At 45.1% G+C, this 22,707-nt stretch overlaps 2 protein-coding genes across 8 annotated transcripts in view; one reads left to right on the top strand and one right to left on the bottom strand.

The window, feature by feature from the left end:
• Window positions 1-18,510, top strand: part of ARHGAP17 (Rho GTPase activating protein 17) — a 44,465-nt gene extending 25,955 nt beyond the window's left edge. The window contains exons 4-22 of one of the 7 annotated variants that reach the window (XM_061474207.1): window positions 644-720; window positions 1,815-1,926; window positions 2,121-2,197; window positions 2,798-2,909; window positions 3,853-3,921; window positions 4,078-4,159; window positions 6,112-6,239; window positions 6,622-6,733; window positions 7,300-7,381; window positions 7,827-7,907; window positions 8,623-8,736; window positions 9,102-9,193; window positions 9,330-9,486; window positions 10,687-10,929; window positions 12,552-12,712; window positions 13,108-13,725; window positions 14,643-14,666; window positions 16,568-16,612; window positions 17,622-17,757. In XM_061474207.1, the coding sequence (XP_061330191.1) occupies window positions 644-720; window positions 1,815-1,926; window positions 2,121-2,197; window positions 2,798-2,909; window positions 3,853-3,921; window positions 4,078-4,159; window positions 6,112-6,239; window positions 6,622-6,733; window positions 7,300-7,381; window positions 7,827-7,907; window positions 8,623-8,736; window positions 9,102-9,193; window positions 9,330-9,486; window positions 10,687-10,929; window positions 12,552-12,712; window positions 13,108-13,725; window positions 14,643-14,665 (2,340 nt within the window). In that variant the 3' untranslated portion in view covers window position 14,666; window positions 16,568-16,612; window positions 17,622-17,757. Of the gene's footprint in view, window positions 1-643; window positions 721-1,814; window positions 1,927-2,120; window positions 2,198-2,797; window positions 2,910-3,852; window positions 3,922-4,077; window positions 4,160-6,111; window positions 6,240-6,621; window positions 6,734-7,299; window positions 7,382-7,826; window positions 7,908-8,622; window positions 8,737-9,101; window positions 9,194-9,329; window positions 9,487-10,686; window positions 10,930-12,551; window positions 12,713-13,107; window positions 13,726-14,642; window positions 14,667-16,567; window positions 16,613-17,545 lie in introns of all 7 variants that reach the window. The other 6 variants (XM_061474206.1, XM_061474204.1, XM_061474208.1 and 3 more) reach the window with 6 other exon arrangements.
• TEX47 (testis expressed 47) overlaps window positions 1-22,392 on the bottom strand; it is a 148,819-nt gene extending 126,427 nt beyond the window's left edge. The window contains exons 1-8 of the mRNA XM_061474019.1: window positions 22,282-22,392; window positions 21,907-22,190; window positions 21,576-21,603; window positions 21,216-21,365; window positions 20,800-20,864; window positions 19,799-19,997; window positions 19,184-19,343; window positions 18,647-18,777 (exon numbers count right to left, since the gene is read on the bottom strand). Coding sequence (XP_061330003.1) covers window positions 18,740-18,777; window positions 19,184-19,343; window positions 19,799-19,997; window positions 20,800-20,864; window positions 21,216-21,365; window positions 21,576-21,603; window positions 21,907-22,190; window positions 22,282-22,392 — 1,035 coding nt within the window. The 3' untranslated portion in view covers window positions 18,647-18,739. The remainder of the gene's footprint in view (window positions 1-18,646; window positions 18,778-19,183; window positions 19,344-19,798; window positions 19,998-20,799; window positions 20,865-21,215; window positions 21,366-21,575; window positions 21,604-21,906; window positions 22,191-22,281) is intronic.
• Window positions 22,393-22,707: the final 315 nt, after the last annotated feature.

Raw genomic sequence — 22,707 nt, 5'->3', positions numbered from 1 at the left:
ACACTACCACAGTATTGGAGTCCCTTAGTAGTGTCAGGACACTCAAGTGTTTCTGCAGTGTGCTGAGTCCTTACAGCTTTCACAACACCTATCTAAGAAGAGCAGATGCTCTGCAACTCTGGTCAAGCTCCCCCCATAGTTTGAATTCCCTTTGTGCACTGGCATCTCCAGTTAACTCGAAATGGTTACCAGTACGTGTTTGATTTCTGCCCCTCTTTAGCAAAGCCATAGGTAGGTATTTGTTAAGTGTTATAACCAGAAGTAATGAGCATTCAAGTCTTCTTCTTTTATTGAATCGCAGAGACCTTCTGAATGCACAGAATGGACCTCTGCAGGGAGACAGATGCCAAGCTTGTTTAGCTCTCAAGTTAAAGCTGTTTACTTGTCTTTGATAGTCATTGAGGCACATTTTGAGTCAATTTTGTCAACTAAGACTGAGAAGAAAATGCTTTTCAAAGTACTTGAGAAAAGGAGTCTTGAGGCTTGAAACTTCTTGTGACTTGGCATTTTCTTAAAGCCAAAGAATGAGCTGTGCATGTACGTAATAGAAACCATATGGAAGAAGAATCTTAGAGGGGATGTACTGGGAAAGCTGAAAAGGGTGAGTAGCACTAAGCTAAGCAGTGTTCCTTTTGTTCCATAGAAAAAACTTCCTCTGACAGCTCTTGCTCAGAACATGCAAGAAGGCTCTGTCCAGCTAAGTGATGAAACTCTGCTGGGGTAAGTGCTTGGCTTTATAAGTTGCAGCCTGTGACTTTGTTGCCTGCAGGGCTCTAATCAAAGACTTTGGGTGCACAAAGGCTGTTTTAAATCTAATGAAACTAATATTTCTAGATTCCTTCTCTAACCCAAAGGGAGAAAAAGTGAGCAAGCTTCTTCTGGAGCGATGCTGGGGGCAAGGTTCAGGCTTGCTCTGCGTTGCGTTCCAGAGGTTTCCAATTCTCTGCTCTCTGCAAAGCTTTAGAAAATGGCTCATGTCCTTGTGGGTTAGCAGAATTATTGTCTCCCTTTAAAGTTACAATTCGGTGTAAGTACTGCATTCTGCAGGTCGGCATTGATGGCTTTAATGCTAATCTGCATGAATGGCTTCTAGTTTAAAATAAAGCCAGTTTCCTTCTCCTGGCAAAGTGCATGCTTGCAACTTCCAGGAAAGTGGCTGAAACAAATGAATGTCAGTATACTGAATTCCTAGAGCAAATGTGTTTCCTCATCACTGATGGGAATTCATATGGAAACAGTGGAAAATGACCTTAAAAACCTTTGTGTGCATTTTTGTGAGCTCTTGCAGGAGTTGTAAACATGGATAAAAATCTTACAGGATAGGGGTTTTCCTTAGAACAAGCTTAAAACAAAGGTCATATCATGGCTTTGGACCCTGAGAGTGCTGCTTATGTGATTGCTTGGCATGATGGTGTTGAGACTTTTTCACATGAAAGGGGCTTAGGAGAAAATGAAATGCTGCGTTGAGCAGTTTCCCTGCGTCTGGTGAGGTGGAAGGATGGTCTTTGAATAGATACAAACTTCTCTGCCCTTAGGGCTGGTATAATCACCTGCATGAGTTAAAGCCTCCACAAATGTTGTCATGGCTAAGGAATTTTAGAACACAGAGGTTTAATAACACTCCTGACCTATCCCAAATTTGCCCATGACAGCATAGAGCATCTTGGGTTTGTGCCATTGAATGTTGCTTTGCCTTATGCAACACACAGCTTTCCAGAAGGGTAGCAGACAACAAAGGGCCACTTCTGTTTTGTTTGAATCATTCCTCTTTAGTCAGTAGTAACTCACATTAAATTTTCCTATAATCCTTAAAGGAAAATGCTAGATACATGTGGTGATGCAGAGAACAAACTGGCAATGGAGCTCTCTCAGCATGAAGTACAGATCGAGAAGGAAGTCTTAGATCCACTGTATCTACTAACAGAGGTAAGTCACTTCAGCCTGCCTGAGGAAATACATCTGGATTTATGTATAGACTGAGCAAAAAGGCATTATCTCCCTGCTAATAATAAAACTGCTTTAAGGAGCCATGCATTAGTGGTCAAATGTCGATAAGGAATCTACAAACAGTAGCTCATTACGATACACAAGTGAGGGTAAACCTTGACTTCCCCTTCTAGACAGAGATCCCAAACATTCAGAAGCAGAGGAAACAGCTCGCAAAGCTGGTGTTGGACTGGGATTCTGCAAGAGGAAGGTAAGAATTTGAATTGCTAGATAGTATTCATGTCAACTTCTTATTGGCACCTCATGGCATCTGATCTGATGCTGTCACTTGCTTCTGAAATGTTCCTGTGTGCATGTCAATACTTTGCTGAAAAAAGATGAATTTACATTTAAGTTACTCCAAAAAAGGACTCGTAATTACTAGATCGAAAGAGAATTAAGATTTTGGAGCTCTTACCTGCCTATATATAATTGGAAAAATGCTCAAAACTGAGCTGCTTTCCGGTTCACTTAAGTTGTCAAATAATAGGAGTCTAATTTTGTAACCATACCAAGTGCTTTTACAGCATTATATTGAACCATCTCATTGGCAGGGTCCTGGGTTGATCAATTTAAGTCCCTTTAAATGGTCTTAAAGTGTGGTGATAATTTAGATAGCAATTTCTGGGATTGGTAGTTCCAATGTATTATGCACCCATGTTAGACTGTGGCCAATGCATCATTTCTTGGCGATTTTTCAACTGGAACTATTGGATTTGTTTCCTGTCAGAAGAAACCAATTTCAAGGGAGCCTTAAATGCAGTTGCTTGTATAATATAGTCTTCAACCAACGAAAGCTTTTCTTCCACAGGTATAACCAAGCCCACAAGACTTCAGGAACAAATTTTCAAGTGCATCCTTCGAAAATAGAATCACTAAAGGAAGAGATGGATGAAGCTGGAAATAAAGTAGAACAGTGCAAGGTATGATAAGTCTGTCCTTCACACACCTCTCATTAGCAGCAGTAGCAATCAGAATAGGGCTGCTCCTGGAAGCCTTGCTCAGCCACAGGTTATGTGGCTGTTAACAAACTGTGTGTCTTAAAGGTATATTATATCACAGAATGGTTTGGGTTGAAAGGGACCTTAAAGCTCACCCAGTTCCAACCCCCTGCCACAGGCAGAGACACCTTCCACTAGAGCAGCTTGCTCCAAGCCCCATTGCTGGCCTTGAGCACTGCCAGGGATGGGGCAGCCACAGCTTCTCTGGGCACCCTGTGCCAGTGCCTCAGCACCCTCACAGGGAAGAATTTTAGTGAAGAATATTGGTGCTGGCTGAGCTCTGTCTGAATTGCTTTAATTTAATATGGTTATGGTTTATTTAAGATGGGTATTTTACATTGTTTTCTGTTTCAGTCTGAGGCAGGAGGAGGAAGAGCTGTGTCTTAGCCTTGACTGAAACACTCAGGGTGTCTGTGTGATCAGGCCACTGAGTAGCTGTGCAGCATGAGCTAGCTGGGTGAAATTCAAGCTGCTGCCATAGAAGGGACATTCTGACTATTACAGCTCTGAGCAGTTGCCATTCAGTTTCACTTCTCGATTGTCAAATACTACAGTTGAGCTGAGCCCCCAGAACCTCTTAGGAGTACTTGTGTGCAGATATTGTCTGTAAATAACATACTGCCCTACAGTCCAACTGTCACTTCAGTGGGCAACTGCTTTGCTGTATAAAACATGCCTTTTGAATAGATGTTGCTTGAAAGAATACACGTAGCAGAGTAGGAGGATTACTGGCTTGCTGTGCTGCTGAAGTGATAGTTCAAACTCACTGCAGACAAAGTAGCCATAAGTTCTCCTGTCTTTCTGTCGAAGTTGAAATGCCTCTGTGAATTTGATGTCCTATTTTGCATCCTTCTCTTTTTCAAAGGATCAACTAGCAGCAGACATGTATAACTTTGTGTCCAAAGAAGGGGAATATGCCAGATGTTTTGTTATGGTGAGTAGTTTTGCCATCCGACTTTGCAGCACATATGTGCATAGACATTCGATCCTCAAAGATCACATTTTGTGTGCTAAACCTTCTAGTCTTGTATTATGTGCTCGTCAGAAGCTAATGCTCTTTTTGTTTTTAAAATGTGGCTTCTGTTCTCAGTTATTAGAAGCACAAGCAGATTACCATAGAAAAGCATTAGCAGTCATAGAAAAGGTCCTACCCGAAATTCAAGCCCATCAAGGTAAAGTAACCTGTGCTCTGGCTGATGCTTCTCTTGCCTGTGCCACCTATGCACAATATTCTCCTCCTTTATCTCGATTCTCTTGCATGCAGACTTATTTAATAAGGCCATTTTGATCTACTTACCAATTTACATTCCCAAGCATAATTCCATCTTTGTGTTCTCTGGAGTTCTCCAGCCATACTTTAACACACTAATAAAATCCTGAGGATCTCTCTGATACCCAAGAGGGCAAAGGAAGGATTTTCCTATTTGCTTGCACTTCTTCCTTGACACCATGTGGTCTTTTGCTGATTCATACCTGGCTTTTAAAGCCAATGAAAATTTCATTGGGATTTAGGAACTTCTTTGGGTCCTTCTTCTTGAATTACTTGGTGATTATAAGAAAAACTCCCCTTATTCTGAGGTTGATTTTTTTTTCCCTTCTCATATGCACTCCTTTTTCTCAGTGCACACACTGCACTACAGCCAGCTAATGGAGTGTTTGGGTACTGGGTTGAATATCAGCAGTTAAGAAAGACCTCAGTTCTTCCCCATGCTACTGAACTTTGTCAGTGGGAGTTCAGGTGTATTATAGTGGTTTGGTAGTGAAGTTTGTTTCCTAAACACTGGCTCTGCTGTGTCTTAATCTTCTAATTGCTTTGAAACGTTAGTAGGCTGAACAAAGTCTGAGCAAAATATCATCTGAGCTGAGCAAGACTCAGGTATCTTCAGTTGTGGAATACGTGCAAGTTGTAAAAGATGAACCATTTAAATATATGAGCTTCTTGCTGAAAGATGCTGTAGAATATCTGTGCTTCATCAGTCTGGTGTGAGACGAGGTAACGCAAACACATGATGCTCACACAGCATCAGGGCTGTGTCATGGCTCAGGGCAAGGTTCTCTGTTCACAGATGTGACTGCCTTAAATTTTGTGGTTTCTTAGCTGCTTTGTACAGGTTTTTCCATAGGAACAGATTAGTCCTCCTAGGTGGAATAGGTGTCACAGTGTCCAAGTGGTCCAGGGTCTCAGGGTATGGCACTCCTTCAGTTGCGTTTCTAGTTGTGAATCACTGAGACTCTGAACAGTTACCAAGATTTCTCATCCTAATGTTTGCTGTAACTTGCAAAACTGGGGAAAATGATGTGCTCCTTGTAGAGTGTTAATGAAGAAGAACTAAGGCCTTAGGAGGGGTGTAACTGATGTGGGTAAGTTGGATGCTCTGCAGGAACGCACTGTGTCTCCGAGGACTCTGTCGAAGTCTTTCTTTCTTAACCTTTTTTCCACATAAAAGAAATAACACATCTGTACTAACAGTGACCTTTTACATCTGCATTTTTTCAATTAAGGCAGCAGAAATGGGAGAAAATAAATTGTGGGAAACAAGAAATTCACATTCAGTTTGGAGAAACTTGTGCCAATTTCAACTTTGGGTTCAGCAACATTAAGAAATGGAAGATTTGTGCAATTTTACAGCCATGGGCTGTTAACGTAATGTTCATGGAAGAGGTGGGGGCTGTTAACATCCATTTTGAGTTGCCGATTCCTTAAATCAGCAATAAATGTTGTGTGAACAGCTCAGTTTTTATCCACCTAAAATACAGCTAAAACTGAGATCAGCCCAGGGCATGCAACCTGGATAAATGTCTTCACTAAAGATTCTCTTATAACTTAATGTAGCTTGCAGCCATGTGGTGGCACTTGTGGTGAGGGGCTGTGCTCTTCTAGTCATAGAGGATGTGTGTGTTATTCCATCCAGAAAGATGCAGAAGTATTTCTTCTTAAACACCAGCAGGCTCATTCTCTCTTTACTCATGATGGAAAGGACTTTACCAATCAAGGGCTGTAAGACTCCTACTTTATTCTGATAATTTCTTTGCTGTACTGGAGGCTTTCTTCTTTTTCTTGTCTGAGACATGATTAAGGTATTTGTTAAATACTTTGCTCAGTGTTTTGATACTCTCCAACTAGACAAATGGACTGAAAAACCAGCTTTTGGAACTCCATTAGAAGAGCATCTCAAGCGCAGTGGTCGTGAAATTGCAGTCCCCATTGAAGCCTGTGTAATGATGCTTTTGGAAACGGGAATGAGAGAGGAGGTAGGTGATGCCATACCACATGGGAAGGATGGGGAAAAGGAGCTCAAACTCATGGGATGGTGTCTATACTGGTTAACAGGTTGCTTAAGTCATTTGTTCATTAGTGTAGATGATAAACCTTTTACAACAGGATCATCTTCAGCACTGTCTGAAGTATCTTTGAGCTAGACTGATAAATTAGGAATGGGCCAAGGGTGTGAGGTAACTATAAAGCACTGTCACATGGCAGCAGCGCATTTAGAGTCAGCTTGGTCATAGCAATGTAAGGTGAAGACACCAAGCTTGTAACTGTTCTAAAAGCGGCTGTCATAAAACTCCTGCCGTTTTGTGCTTGTGCTAACGTGTTGTTACCAGTCGAATGTGTTTCATTTTTACTATGCAGGGCTTATTCAGAATTGCTGCTGGAGCCTCCAAATTAAAAAAGCTGAAAGCTGCCTTGGACTGTTCAACTTCCCAGCTTGATGAGTTCTATTCCGATCCCCATGCTGTCGCAGGTATTGTGAATGTTCTGAATCAAAACCAGGTATAAACTGATGCAACACAAGTTTATGCTATTGATTTAAGCGCTGACTTGCTGCAGTGTAAGGTATTGATCTCTGCAGATAAACTAGAAATGGAAATAAGGTGCAAGTTTATTTCATTGCACAAACTAAGACGGACAAGTCTAGGGTACATGAGCTCATGTGCTTGATGTGTTCCTGTCTGCATGACAGAGGTGTCTAAAATTCAGGTGATCATAATAATACAAGTGTATTTCCCCTCATGATAAAAGTGTTAAGGTGATCAAGGGAGATTAGAGGTGTATGAAGACCTTTAATGGGGTCTGAAGAGATGATCCATAGTTTTGTAGTCCATATTTCTGTCAAATTACGGTAATTCCTGGAAGACCTTTTGTGTCAAGCATTGAGCAGATGTACTGGGGAAGCGTCTGGTTATTCCACTGTTTCACTGGAACCTGGGTCCCACTGAACAGATGAAATTGCAAATTTGAGGACAGAATTTGGAATGCAGACTGAAAGCACTGGCTAAGAAGCTCACTTTTTTGTGCTCTGCGTTGCAGGTGCCTTGAAATCCTATCTGCGAGAGTTGCCAGAACCTTTAATGACCTACAGTCTGTATGAAGAATGGACACAAGCTGCAAAGTAAGCATACTAAAACTAGGTATACAGGAGAACATTCTACATAGTCTTATTGAATTTGGTTCTTCATATATGAATTCAAAGACAAGACCAAGCTCACAGTTTACTTTGTTATTTCTGCTCTAAAAGGTAAATATTTTGTGTAACAAATTATTTTTAAATGTGGTTTAGCTTAATACTAATTGCATAAAAATGTGGTGGAATACCTGTGGTTAGACATGGGGGCTGCTTCAGACTGCTGGCTGCACAGTAATGATGCTTAAGCAGTTCTCTTTTGTTGTAGTAAGAGAGAATTCAGGGGGTTGACTAGCAGGTTACAGAATTACTGAATACAAAACAATGTGTTTCTTTGGCATAAATGGAAGGTTGTGCAGTCATCCCTGTTCACTGCAGAAACAGCAGTTTTCTGATGTGAAAGTGAGATGTAACAGGTTGGTTTTCCTTTCAGTATCCAGGACCAGGATAAGAAGCTGCAGGAGTTATGGAGAATTTGTAACAGATTACCTAAGCATTACCATGCGAATTTCAGGTGTGTATGAGCATCCGCTGGCATGCAGCACAGCCACTTTGGTGCTGGAGAGCTGCGTTTCACTGCTGGTTAACCAAAACTTAAATCCAGTGGTACCTATCTTGGCCAAATTCAGTTAGGTTTATAAAAGGACATCCTGTTTGATGGAGCAGTTGGTGTGCGTTGGTGGCAATAGACTTTCAGTGAAGTTAATTCACTGTTGACCATAATGAAGTAGTGATGCACAGAACCCTCCTACTGAAGGGTCATGCTGTTGGCAGTTGTCCTGTCTTTACGCTGGCTGTGCTTTTCATTGTATTTTCCACTCTTAGGAATCACCTGGATATATCTTACAGGTGTTATTTGTCCTTTTGGTTATTGTCTGTTGGGAATGAATTGGAACAAACCCAACCCTGCTGACTCCTGTAAGTGTGGGAGTTCCATTATAGAATATGAAAATAGCTGTTGAGTAGGGACTCACAATCTAAATAGTTTTTCTGAAGATACAATAGTTCTGTAGTTCCATTTTGCTAAGGTGGGAGATGCTTTCTTCTCTACCCACTTCAACTTTTATGATACAAGAGTAGACCTGTAGTAGCCAGCTACCAAGCAAGAAGGCTGTTTGTCTTATTTGTTTCACTGGGAGCTGTCTTTGAGTTTTTTCATTTTTGTTGCCTGCTTTCAACAGGAAATGCTCTTAATTCCTGCTGGGTAATTATTTCTTTCCCTCTTGTAGGTATTTAATCAAATTCTTAGCAAAGCTTGCACAGAACAGTGATGTTAACAAAATGACACCCAGCAACGTCGCCATAGTCTTAGGCCCCAACTTGTTATGGGCAAAGAATGAAGGGTAAGTTGTTTGAGGGAAGCCTCAAAACAGAACTTCCACGGAGCTGTAGCATTTCTTCTAAATCATGTCAGCTGTTCACAGCAACAGATTATTTGCCTAAAAACTACTTCAGATGTTCTTTCAACCTGTGCCTCCAGAGCCTTTTAGGCACGAGTCCTTTTAGGAGTGTTTTCAAATGCTTTGAATGTACTGATTAGTCTAGACTCCATCTAGTGTGAAGTTGCTCTTTGTGTGGTACTTAGGAGTCTTCATACATCATATTTAGCATAATTTGTCGTCATTTGGGTAATATGAATTAATCACTATTATTATTTACTTGCTTTGATAGAACTCTGTATAAAGTGTTGTACAAATTCCTTCTGCAGATCTCTTGCTGAAATGGCAGCAGCAACTTCAGTCCATGTGGTAGCAGTTATTGAGCCAATTATTCAGCATGCAGACTGGTTCTTCCCTGGAGGTAAATTCTTGCCATAGTTAAAAGGATTCTGTGTTTGTGATAACCGGACACAGGTAATCCTCCCAACAGCTTTTGCAGTGGGGCACCGTTTTGTATGTGTGTGTCTTAGGATGCTTTCTGTCTGTCTCTCTCTCAGATCAAGATTTCAATGTATCTGGGGCATTTGTTGCAATTCCTGCTGTTAATTCAAATCACTTGTCACACACTGGGAATGAATATGAATCTGGGACACTGGAACGGAAGAGGCCTGTTAGCATGACTGTAATGGAAGGGGATTTATTGAAGAAGGAAAGGTAGGTTTCATTCTTGGGTTAGGTTTCAATTATTAGCCCACTCCTGAGAACTGGACTGATGAGGAGGCTGTGATTAGAAACACTTTTATTGGTCTCAGGAGGAGAATTTTATGGAAGTACTGTAGGTAACAATAGTGATTTACTTCCCCCCCACGTGGCGTTGCAGCCTCAGGAAGGTTCAAAGGTAATGTAACGGTATTTGCTTCCAGTTAAACTCTGCATGATGGAAACCAAGCAGATAATTACTGCTTCCAGTTACCGTTTTCCTGTTCCAGATTTGGGGGGGTCTAAAATCCACTGAAACAGCAGTGTATATAGTAGCATCTCTCAGTGTCTAACTTCTTATATTCCATGGCTTCTTTTTCAAAGCCCATAAGCTGAGGTGGTGCTACCTGGTGCCTTCATGGTAAGACTTCTCAGTTGGTGATGGTACAGTATATACCACAGCAAACAGTAGAATGCTAAAAATAAACCCAAAACGTGCTGTTTTCCCATATAACACGTAGCGTAATGTTCATTTATTATCACTCATACCATGAATATTCAAGTGACGTGCTGTTTTGGTTTTAGCTGTTGATGCAAATGTTGTTACTGAATGTTAACTATGCCTAGCCACATGCAAATTCACAGCACTGACCCGGGAAGAAGAAAATCACTGTTCTTAACACAGGAATAAAATTAAACCGTAGAATGAATGTGCTATATGCATTCTAAAATCCATTAGAATTTTAGTCCATTTATCCTTAGCTTTCCATTAAACACAAATCATAGCGTATATCCAGTGCCTTTTCTTGTCTGTCTTGAAATCTGTACTGCAGCTTAGTGTGTAATAGAAACAAAATTCATGTGGCAAGATGTATTCAGTGAGGAGGTACTCTGGTATGTAAGGAAATGGATGTATTTACGTGTAAAATTACTGATTTTTACTGGTTTGAACTCATTGTCATCAGTGTCTGTCTTCAAGTGTAATTGAGTAGTTTGTTCCACTTATGTTTAGCTTACCCCTCTGTGTGGAGAAGCTGCATGTCTTAACATTAATGGTGTTCTATGCAGAAAGTTACAGCTTTCCTTGTTGCTGCTTTGCATGCCAAGCAACAGGGGTTGCATTTGTCTTTGTGGGTTATAACATCCACTCGTCCTGTTGCTTTAGTTACCTGGTGTTGGCTGGCGCGGTGTGTTTACTCTCTCTTCTTTCTGTAGCTTTGGTGTCAAGGTTATGGACTTCCAAGCGAACCCTCGGAGATGTGGCACTATAAATAGAAAGCACACATCCCCAGCTTTCCAGCCGCCACTTCCACCCACCGAGGCTGGCGTGCTGGCTCAGCCGGGAGCGGAGCAGCACTCCCAAGCTTCTGTGGCTGAAACAAGCCCAGTGGGTGCTGGTTTTGCTCTCTCTGCTGGCACAGCAGAACAGTTACAAAGTCAAGGAAATGAGGATGTCAGGTAAGAGGCATGGCTTCTGCTAGCAAGGGCTTAGCAGGCTGCTGCAGCAGCAAACTGATGTGTCAGCTGGATCTGCCTCACAGGGCACCTCCTCTAAGTGGCAGAAGTGCAAAGACTTTTCAGGCACGGGCAGAAGCACTGCAGGAGCTCTCTGCCACACGTTGTTCCTCTGAAATAACGTACATTGTTCTGTATGTTCCAGAATTGGTCTTCTAATATAAGAGAATTCCTGGGGGGAAAAATGATAAAAAGTACTAAGAAAAGCCTGTACTTCTAGCCATGATGACCTTTCCAAGTCACACGCTAGAGCTGTCCCCACAGTGACTATCAGTTTGTTGCTGAAAGAACAAAACCTACCGGTGGCAATACTAGAAACCTGTTGGTCTTATTTGTTGTTTCTCGTACATGTTATCTGGATATGTCTCTTTTGTCTGTAGCAAGTGTCAGTGATGACCAGACTTGGTAGAAAACAGGAAGTTGATTTATCATATTTCACTATTAGCTTCTTTAGGACAAGCACGTATATGGGCTGTTTGGTACTTTATAACTATTGGAACTGTGCAATTATGTCCCCAGTTACTAGTATACACGGGCTAATTGCAGTAGCCTTAACTTTCCCTTTCATGTATGGTGAAAGCAGTGCTTTGCTTTCAGTATTTGTGTGGTATGAGAGAGAGAAGAAACCACATATAAAGGCTGTAGCGCTCTCCAATCATCAGCCTCTCACACAGCACCTCATGGTGAAACAGCACCGTGGAGTGAGGCAGCACCGACTCTTGTTTTACACACAGCTTTTGTTCCCTGGTGATGCTTCTACAGAAACAGCTCGTTCAGAAATCCCCTGCAGACTGAGGCTTCCTCCACAGATACTTCTTGTGGGAGAGGCAGCGAAAACGAAACCTCGAGTGTCGAAAAGCTGCATTTAAAATCTGCACAGGCTCTGGGTTCAAGTACTTGCAATTTACTGCTGGCATCTGGAGAACCTAGGGTTGCAGTGTGGCAGTAAAAGTCACTGCAAGTCAGTCCTTTTGAGACAAGTAAGATGGTGCAAAAGACGAGAGAAATGAGTAAGGACTGCAAGCATGAGCAAGAGAAGGGGGCACTGCCCAGTACCCCCTCAGCTGGTTCTCACTCAAGTGCTGTTTCCTTGCAGTTCTTCATAGCTTAGGGTCAGGAAGAGCTGACTTCCCTAATCTGAATCTCGAAGGTTTTGCAGGGGTTGCTTCCTTGAGACAAGTTCTGGTCTCCCAGTAAGGTAAAAGTTTAACTCCAGCTTATAAAGGTCTAAAGGTATAGATCCAGGTATAAAGGATTGCAGATGCACTGGGAGTGGGAGGCTGTGCTCCTGGGTGTTGCAGTCAGACAGGTACTGTGACACTGCAGAACTACGTGGATTCCTGATTTGATTTTGGTAATGAATCTTTCATACAGGCTTGCTTAAAGCTGACTTGGCACTGATTTGAGGAGCTGTAGCCGTGGGAGGTCTGTGAGGAAACAGCAGCAGTTTGTGGAAGCGTTTGAGGGTCAGAACCATAGCACAGTGCCCAGCGTCAGCCTGAGCGGGTGCAGCTGATCTGGGCACTTTGCAACCACTTTTCTAATTGAAGATGTTTAATTTGCAGCACCTCAAAATCGAAGGACAACACGTCTGCAGCCACTCCTCCACCCGTGAGGAACGGCGGGCATGCCGCTGCCCAGAGCCAGCCAGCCAGCAGCACTAATCAGCTCCCTGTCAATCAGCCACAGAATGCGGCAGGTCCCAGTCCCCATCTCATGAGGAGAAGTGTGTTTCTTCCTTTGGTTTTCCAATAAGTTCTAATTCTTCACGTACTGCATAAGTGCTTGCTAAAATACCTGTATTGGTGTCTCTGCCTTTATTACAGATAATGGTTTAATTCACTTGCATTTCACTGAGGCCTAACTGTAATGCAGCTTTGGCTTTGGGCTCTTTCATGAATGCTGGTAGTAACGCTACTAGTGCTGTTTAACAAACTCACTCAAAGGCTATTGATCTGTAAAGCCTGAGTGCACATTTCTGTAGCTTCCTATTGCTTTATTTAGTAATGCACCATTTTACTTTGCCAACCTACCTGTGGGTTCCTTTGTGCTACTGATTTCTCCCTCAGCAGTGTGGTTTCACAGTCCATGACCATGACATGTCACCTCTTCTCTTACCAGCCGTTAAGAAGCCTGCACCAGCCCCCCCTAAGCCAGCCAACCCCCCACCGGGGCAGCCAGGAAGCCAAAGCTCTGCCGCTGCTGCTCAGCCACCTTCTGTGTCTCCAAAGCCACCTGCCAGAAGCTCATCTCCTCCTGCTCAACATGCAACCCAAGGAGCAGCCCAGACCTCTGCTTCCCAGGTCTCTGCACCTCGGAGATACTCCAGCAGCCTTTCCCCAATCCAGGCTCCCAGCCATCCACCACCACAGCCCCCAACACAGGCTACTCCTCCACTGCAGCCCAAATCTAACAGTCAAGCATCTCCTCCTGCTGCACCCAGCAGTGAGCACGGACCAGAGCAGCCCTGCTACACTCCTCCGCAGACTCCGACACCGCCCGATACGCCCCCTCTAGGAAAACACAATACCAGTTCCCCAGCAGCACAGCCACAGCCAGCTACTCCAGAAACCTCCCAGTCTCACTCTCTACCTCAGAGTGGTACACTGCCGAGGCCACGGCCAGTACCGAAACCCAGAAACAGACCTAGCGTCCCCCCTCCTCCTCATCCTCCTTCTCAGCTGGCTGGAGATGGTATTATTGCAAATCCCACCCAAACAGCTTCCAAAATTGTAACAGGTGAGTGGATTCTTTCATGTTCAGTGCCACCTCACGGAGCAGAAATGTAGGAAACGATGCCTGTAGCTGCAAATCTCAGGGGGAGGGACTGAGAGGCACAAGTAACAGTTAAAATACTAAATTACTCATTTCTAGTTAAAATGCCCACCACCCATTCTGTGCAGAAGGGTTTGGGGGGGAAGTGTAGATCAGCTTGCTTTATTTTCCTTCCTGCTTTGGAAGCAGAGCACTATTATAGCAACAGGCTCTCTGGGGCTTTCTCCAGGCTCAGCATCGTGGCAGGCTCAACTATGCTTATACAGCTGTTGCCAAAAAGCAAATATTTGGAGGAGGGAGAGGATGTAGCCAAGGATACACAAGGATAGCACATACAGGAGATAGGAAAATGGCTCAAGTGGTCACTGATACACGTTCTAATAGACAAGATATAACGCAGCACCCCTTTGTGAGGACAAAGTCTTCTGGTGGGCTTTAAGCTGGACATCCAGAAGCCGAGGAATCACATACACTGAATTCTGGGTCTTGGGTTAATTTGTAGATTGACCTTCATATTTTAAATGCAGCCTTCTTTTGGTGAGACATTCACAAAGAGAAACTCCTACTCACAGGAGCTTCATGAAGCTTTTAGTTACTGGTTTGGTAGGGTTAATGTTAATTTAAGTCTTGGTGGGGAAAGAAGTAGCTACTGAGGACAGTTAAAAGTAGATCTCATATTCTGCTGAGTCTCTGCTTATTATAGGAATTACTAAAGGAAGAGATGATAAATGTAGGAGACTAATGCTTTTAAATCACCTTACATTTAATAATGGTTTAAACTTTCCAATGGCCCTGCAGCTTCTCTAGACTAGGACTAATGTATTGGAATGCCAAGTATGAATTCTGTTGCCTAACAGCTTTACCCCCTGATGCCTTCACAGGTGGGGCTGGTTACTGCGAATAAGGTTTGTACTTACAGAACCATGCAATACAAGCTCAAATGCTCCTGCACAGCAATACTTTTCTTTGTAGCTTTATTTTGTATATGTGCTTTGGAATATGTGCTGTCAACTGTGTGTTACCTCATTACTACATACCATTCTGTTCAGAAGGGATTTTAAGACCTGAGCTGCTTGATTTTAATAGTACTGTGAACATAAAGGTAGTCCTTAAGTTGTGAAAATATCTATAATGAAGGGAGTAACAGTTCACACAGGAAGTACGTGTCCACAAGTGAAGCAGTGACCTTTTAAAACAGCTTTATTCTCATCAGTGCAGGCAAATACCAAAGCTGATGGGTTTTTCTCCAATCGAGTGGTTTATGATTGCAGTTTAAGGTAGTTTTTACTTCAGGTTTTCAGCTATTTGGAACTACTTGGAATTTATTTGGCAAAACACATGTTCTTGTGAATAAACCCCTTTGCAGAAGAGCACTCAGCAGCATCTGCCTTCTGGCATGTGTGCATCCTGTCAGCTCCAGCCTCACTAATAGCACCAGTCTGCTCAGTCACAGCTGCCAAACAGCACATTAATAATCTTCCTACTCATTTGTAACGGGTTAGAGATGGTGCCTTTCTAAAGTACCAGCTGCATGACAGGCTCAGAGAGTTGAGGCTGCACTCCTGAGTTATCTCAGGATTTGAGTGCTTACAGGAAGGACACAAATTAGGATTGAGAGTCAAGTTGAAAGTAGTTTTGGATTTGGAGAAGCTGGCAGTAAGTTTGCTGCTTGAGCAACTGAAAAGCAGGTTTGCTGTTTAAAATAGATCTTATCCTGATTGAAGTTCTTTTGTCAGTGTCTTTAAAACGCAGTTTGTGGGCAATTTATTGCCCAGCTGAATTCAGCAATAAGGCTGGGCTCTGGCTCTTTACAGCACTGGGAACTGTGCTGATGAGTCAAACTTCAAGGAAAGGACCTTAATTTCTAAGTCACGTTTCCTGGGTTGACAGCATCAGGGAATTTGTCTGGCTGAGGAATTTGCTTTAATGCCAGCAGATGAGCAGGGTTTGGTTCCCCCAGTGTAAACGGAGAAACAGCTGCCTTCAGACCAACACCCAGCTGGTGTGCTGGAGGAGTTTAAGTTCTACAAGGGCAGGATCTGCTAGGCGGGAGTGATGGGCACAACTGAGGCTGTGTCCAGAGCTGGGATGTAGCCCTGACTCCCTTTCAGCTGAGCTACAGGTCAAAAAGAGGCACACAACTGGGTGCATATAGAAAAATACTGACATCAACAGTGTTGAAATTAACCAGTGCTAAAACTGGAAAGACTTCCTATCACTCCTTTGAAGTGCAACCATGGCAAGTTGGCCATGAAGTTGTGTTCAGTAAAATGACAGCAATGACAGCTGCTGTGCACAGGAGAGATGCTGACAAAGGATCCTCTAGCAAAGCTGATAGAGGAGCCTAGGAAATCAAGTGCTTTGCAAAATAACCCCTTGGGGAGCAGCTGAAGTGATACCAGGCTCCCCTACAGCAGCACACTAGTGCAGGATCAACACCTTTTCCAGATGGATCACCTTTTAAAGGATTAATATTTGTTCTGAATTAACACCACTGCATATTACATGAGTAGCTGCTCTAACATTTACACATGCACATACCAGCACTTACTATAGACTGACTTACCTAATTCACAATGACAATTAGCTGGGTTTAATTCTAACCTTGAAAAAGATGGGAATAATGGAAGCCAAAATCAAGTTGCCAGAAGTACCTGAACGGGAATTCTGCATGGTTTTCAGGATACTGTTGAATTCCTTTGTCCACATGCTGGACTTTAATAATGCCTCAGGTTCTATTTATGGTGTTAAAGTGCTAAGGCCTAGAGAAGAATATTCTAATCAAAAGTTTTATTAAATAATCTAGATGTTTGACCTGCATTCAGTAGGAACTGTATTGGAAAATTAAATGGTAAGGAAAAGGCATATGATTGGCCCCAAATGTTGCTAATTCACAATCATCACGTGTGTGCTCACGCTCACTACTAACCCGTCCCCAGTAACACTGCTTGCTTGCATTACCGTTAGCGTGGCATGCACCAGGAATGGCTGTTTGATGCTCACTCTTACATTAACGTACTAAAAGTGTTGGAGACTACAATGTTCACGTTGTCACTGGCCAGTTTCACATTGTATTTATTCTGTGTACAGGAAATCCTATCTAGAAATCCATGTTTATGGAGAGGTTCATTTTGTATTTGACAGCTACGCTGTTGTGTCAAATCCCCTCCCCTGGGTCTCCTCACCCTTTGTTACCTACTCTTCTGATTCATTCTTCAGTCGTGGTGGGGAGAACTTTAATACCTGCACATAAAGCTGGAGTACACCTTTTGAATGGTACTTTTAAGTGAAAATCCAAGGTAACCCCCGGTGCTGTTAGGTGTTAGAACACAGTGCCTCTCCCTCCCCTCAGAAGAGGCAAAGATGTTCCCTGTTACACACAGGAAAGGGGTTTAAGTAATTTCTTCCTCCTGTTGTGGCAGTGCCTCCTTTTGACACCACGCATATTGCTGTTCCTTCTCAAGGTGGTAGGTGGTGGTGATGTGGCTGAGGATTTGGGTGCCAAATTTATTTGCTGAGGGACCTTAGTGTTTTGATGTGGAAGTCTGGAGTAAGGTATCACTCATAGGGGGCATGGAGGAATCTGATCCTAAATCCTACTCACTGCCTTCCACTCTTCAGAATGAATCTCTTACTATGTACCGGAGTAAAAAAGGTGTGTAGGAGAAGCAAGTCCTGAGCTTTTGAGTTTAGCTTTACCTTTCTGTGTCCATGTGTGCACACATGTGCCAGCCCTCTGTTTGAAAAGCCTTTGTTGATCTTTCCTTTCCCTTTTCTCCCTAAGGAAATGCCCCAGCAATGCAGCAGTGACAAGAGGTCACTGGCCAGCCTGCTAAACTTGCTCTTGGTTTTTTGTGCAGACTCTAATCCCAGTACCCAAGAACCACTTCAACCCCCTCCTTCAGAGCCTCTCCCGGAGACGGCGAGCAAAGAGCTGCACAACCACCTCGTGCTCGATATTGACAATGATACAGAAAGCACCGCTCTGTAGCGGAAGCTCCCCGAGTCCTCGCAGGTTCCTCTCCTGGTGGGAAAACCCAACGGTGAAAAGCTTCTTTTGACGCTGTGGCAGGACTGTGTAGAGCTGGGATGGGGATTTAGCCAGTCAGAAGAAGTGTAATGATCTGTGTCTCAACAGTGGTTTTCAGAATCCTGCATGGAAGGAACCAGTTACTGCAGAAACGTGCATAGGAAGCGTAATTGCTGCTGATACAGGTGGTATTGGCAGAGATTCCAGAAGCAGCAGAACATTAGTTATTTAAAGTGCATGTATTACGGAAATAATCTTTTTAATGTCACCGTTAGGCTTTTATTCCTAGTTCTTAGCCATTACAAGGAGCTGCCTTGCAAGAGACATTCCCTCACTGATTTGCTGCAGATTCTTTTTAAACCATGAACCAAAAAAAGCCAGAGTGCTGGTGGCGACCGCGGGTTATCGGTCGCCTGGTCAAAACTGTGGACGTACTTTAGTGCCTTGAAGGACTGTCATACTGTAGAAGGAAACTCACTGTATCTTTAATCATTTCATTGCTACTTAACAATCAGTACTTACTACTTACATCATAGTTACTTGTATTAACCAAGCCTGCTTTTGTTTATGTGAAACTCGCAACTGTTTCAGGATGCAGCTGTGGAAGTGGGGTTTGTGCTTTCCTTGGAAACGGTTGGATTCGGAGAGACCTTTGAAAATGGCTCTTTGGGTTCCTCACTGGGTGAACATTTATAAAATTAAAGGTTGTCTTTTGTCAACGTGAAGGCATCTTTATTCATGCTTGTGAGTAACGTGGCTTCCAGTGGACATGGACGGTGACACAGTCACTCCCTGGGCTTTGCAGCTCACCAGGTCTTGTTCTTCTGAGGACTGGCATGGAAGCATACCAGGAACTGGGAATGAATATGCATGTACTCTTTAATGTGTAGATTCATGTTAAACAAAAGTGAGTCCAGCTGCAGAGGGGAACACTGGATACAGCCTGTATCACGTGGAGAGATAAGATGGAACAGGCCACACTGTTTCTGTGAATAAGAGGGAGAGGAAACCAGTCAGTTGAGGTAACATTCTACAACTACTTGAATTAATCTACTTAACCTGTAAGTTCCTTAATGTTCCATCATACATCTTATTGAAAATATTAATCTAGACCTCAGGCTTAACTGCATTTCATACAAGCCTCGACAAGACACATTGCTGTTACTGTCTTCTTGATGCCTCTGTTTGAATCTTGGTGGCTGCCCCATTGATCCCTGTTCAGACAGCTCGTAAGAGGGAAGATGAGCCCTGCTACTGACTGCAGACCGGCTTTCCTGTGTCACTGCACCAGCATGGTACCAAGTTCTTGTAACTCAGAATTCAGTGTTAGGAGCCACAGTTTCTAGTTCTGTGGCTAAATTTGATGCTGATCCCAAACTGCCCCCAGGGTACCTGAGTCCAGGGTGGGTTGTGAAGGACCTAAGTAAGTTCTCAGAAACTCTTCAGGACTGGTGCACTCCTCTGCTTTACACAAGTAGTTAATTGTCTCTGCTGGGATCAGCAGCTCCCGTTCAACAGTGGGTATGCTCTCAGTCGCATCCTCGCTGTCATCCTTGGTACCAAACAGCACATTCCATGCAGTTACAATAACAGCACAGGGCTATGATGCAGTTGAAGTTGAGGATATTTGCTCAAAGCACCAGGGCTGGAGTTACTCCCCATTTACCAAACACAGCTCAGTCTTCTGGTCCTAGGAGTGCCCAGCAGGAAGCAGGGGTAGAGACAATGCTAGGTAATGCTGAGTGAATGACTTTGACTTGGCTGTGTTGGAGCAATTCATTAGTGAATCAAATGGCTGCATGAAATAACCCCCCAGAGGTCTAGAAAGAAACTTGGGATAACACAGTGAGGTTCTGTAATGCTTTAACACTGCTGCTCCAGTCTGCTCAGGTGTGTGTGCTTGTAAATGCTGCTTGAAAGGCGAGTGGGGCTGCTTGTTTGTGTGGTTTGGGGGGATTTGGGACTGAATTAGGTGGCTTTCTTACAGCTCAGTTAATGGAAGCTTACCTCAAAGCTCTGGATGGAGGCTGCCAGCTTGAGCCCGAGGGTAAGGCACCCTGCAACCACCTCTGCTGTCGACTGTGACTGGGTGGTCCTCGATGGCCATGTCACGGGAGATGTCGCCAGTGCCACTACCCAGTCTGGGAACAGTCTGGTGGGGATGGCATGTGCCACCACTAAAACTTTAATATCCTGGAGTAAAGCACTGCATGGGAAGAGAGTGAATTCCATCCGAAAGCACAGCACGGCGTTCTTATCAGCCGGTCAGGTTCCATAAACTAAGCACTGAGTTGTTGTTTGCATTCCTAGGGCTGTGCTGGGGGATGGTACATGCAGAGCATGGTGCACGCTTCCCACCCACCCAGCCAGCAGAAACCTTTCCTGACTCCTCCAGAGGGCTTGAGTGGATGCGAGGGGAAGAAATGAGCATAAAAGCAGTAGGGATTTAATAAGCAAATGCAGGAACATGACAGTAGTTTGTTCCAATAGGAATTCCATTCACAGCAGAGGAAAAGATGCAGTTTTCATGAACCTGGATTTTGGGCAATTAACACAGGGCCCTGGAGCAACAAAGCTAAAGGCAAGAATCGGCTGAGCTCTGGGGGAGTGGTTCGGTCCTGTTGTGAAAGGGCAAATAGCAGGCTGGAGGGCAGTGACTAATCGTCTAAAGATAATTTCTGGCATTCCAGTACATAAATCTACAACTGTTTACAAAGCAGGGTCCAGAAATGGCAGTGATTCCCAAGAAAGGAATTTTCCTGGGTTCTGAAGGCTATTAATGAAGTCCTGGTGCCTCAGAGATGGGCTCTAGCGCAAGAGGGCTGAGCAGGAGCCTGCTGGCAGCCCCTCAGCTGCATCCAGGAAAGCATGGGAGGACCTCGGCTCCTCTGTGGTCAGCAGGTATTCAGTGGGAGAAGAAAAGCTTGAAACAACCATCGCTGACGTCCAGCTGACCCTTAAAGAGGGCTTCTCCCGCTTCCGGTACTACAGTACTGTGAAACGCTTACCTTGAACCTTGACTTTGGAGGGACGCTAAATCTTGGATGATGAGATGGATTGTGCTGCTGCAGCCCTGCAAAGGAATTGCCCATTGCAAACTCACTGTGCATATAAAACAATTCATCATCCACCTTACGTAGGCTTTCCCTTTCAGTCACAGGCGCTGGGGGCAGAGCAGGTTATTCCTGTTGTGACAGAACATGGCATCTCATTCCATCAGGATAATGTTCTGGGCCAGTTACCTGAATCCCAAAGGTGGGATGGATCCCTGAGACACCCCCATCATTAGTCAGCTCTTTAAGCCTATGTATGGAGTCAGAGATGGGTTAGTTAGTAAGAGCTGTAGTTCCCTGGATCTAGAAGCTAAACATGTACAAAGATGCATCAAGGTTACCTGGTCGCACAGGGAATCCATGTAACTTACCTCCACTACATGGAACACATGGCTGGGGTAGAGAAGCAGCAGACCTGAGACTGGTTCTCCTCCGTGGTCCTCTAACACGTTTTCAAGCAGTTCTCTGTGATAACCTTGTTTTAAAGGAGAAGATGGCTGTTTGTCAAGTGGTTTATGGCCCTAGGTCAGCGTTAGTGCTGCGTGCTCTGTTCTGTGCGTTCGCAGATCATGCTTTTATTATGCAGGAGGGGCACCAAATCATAGAGACACGGAAGCATTGCTGCCATGGGACCCTCTTCTTGACGTAAGCACGCTGCAATTCACATTAGCTCCTAAAAGTACGCCCAAACCTGCAATGTTTCAGCAGCTGCAGCCTAAAATCCCCATTACAGGTGTCCTTTCATCGTTATCGCTGCAGCTGCAGCGCATGCAGGCCCCAAAGGTGACGTGGAAGCCGGGTCTGTGCGGCTGAGTCCTTCCCTCTGTTCACTGGCACTCACTGGTACAGGTGTTTAAAATCACCTTAATGAGCCTCCCGAATCAGATAAAGCACTGGGCACCCATGGGCTCATACAGATCACTGCTTGCAAGATAGCATCAGGCTTTGTTCATAAAGCCTGTGTGCGCCCCAGGGTTTCTCACAGCTGTGTTTCCTCTGCCAAGGCAGGGTTCCCAAGTGGCAATTCCCTTTACGTGGTGTCAGAACCCGGTATTTTCTTGCCTTATGGACTGCCGCAGTGACTGCGCTCCCCGCTGCTCCGTACCGCCGCTGGGGTACGGGCTGCGGGCGCAGCGCGGCAGGGGTGATCCTGGCCACAAGCCCGCAGCGCTGAACGCGTTCCAAGACACGGCGGTGAACGCCGGACGGGAGGTGCGGGCCGGGGCCCTGCCCTGGAGCCGTGCTCCGACCCCCGCACCCCGGCACCCACCTGCGACCACCGCCGCCGCCGCCGCCCCCTGGCCCAGGCGGGCGAGCACCAGGAGCCTGTGGAGCGGGACCCGGCCCTGCGCGGAGCGGAGCGCAGGGGAGCGGGGTCCGGTTCGCACCGCGCCGCCGCCCCCCCCCGGGGCAGCCCCGGCCCCGCCGCGCCCCCACCTCCGCGGCGCCGGCCCGCAGCTCCCTGCGCACGGCCAGCAGGTTCTGCCGCTCCAGCGGAGCCGGCTCCGCAGAGCCCGGCCGGGGCTGAGCCGCTGCCTCCTCCGCCATGGCCGCGCCCCGACCCCGCGCAGCCCCGGCGGCCCGAGCCGCTCCCGCTCGTTGTTACCGTTACGTGCGGATGGGGTCAAGGCATCCCCCGGCACAGCCGCTGGGGAAGGGGCTCCGGGGCAGGGTGGCCGCTGACCCAGGCTGCAGCAGGGGCAGAACGGGTGCGGGTGCCCGATGCCGGGGTGTTTGGGCTGGTTTAGAGCCCTCGTGGGGGCCCGGTGACAGCTCCCTGCCCCGACAGGGGACACGTGGAGGCGTTACCTCCCAAGGGTGTGGAGCCAAAGGGGAACCAAGTGGTTCTAGAAGCATCAAGAG

The sequence above is a fragment of the Pezoporus flaviventris genome, unplaced genomic scaffold, assembly GCF_033815535.1.
Source record: "Pezoporus flaviventris isolate CSIRO_AGI_PZ_B2104156 unplaced genomic scaffold, CSIRO_AGI_Pfla_v1 ptg000078l, whole genome shotgun sequence".
In the NCBI taxonomy this organism is placed as follows: Eukaryota; Metazoa; Chordata; class Aves; order Psittaciformes; family Psittacidae; genus Pezoporus; species Pezoporus flaviventris.
The sequence above is the reverse complement of the archived record's forward strand: the minus strand, read 5'-3'. Positions and strand labels throughout refer to the sequence as shown.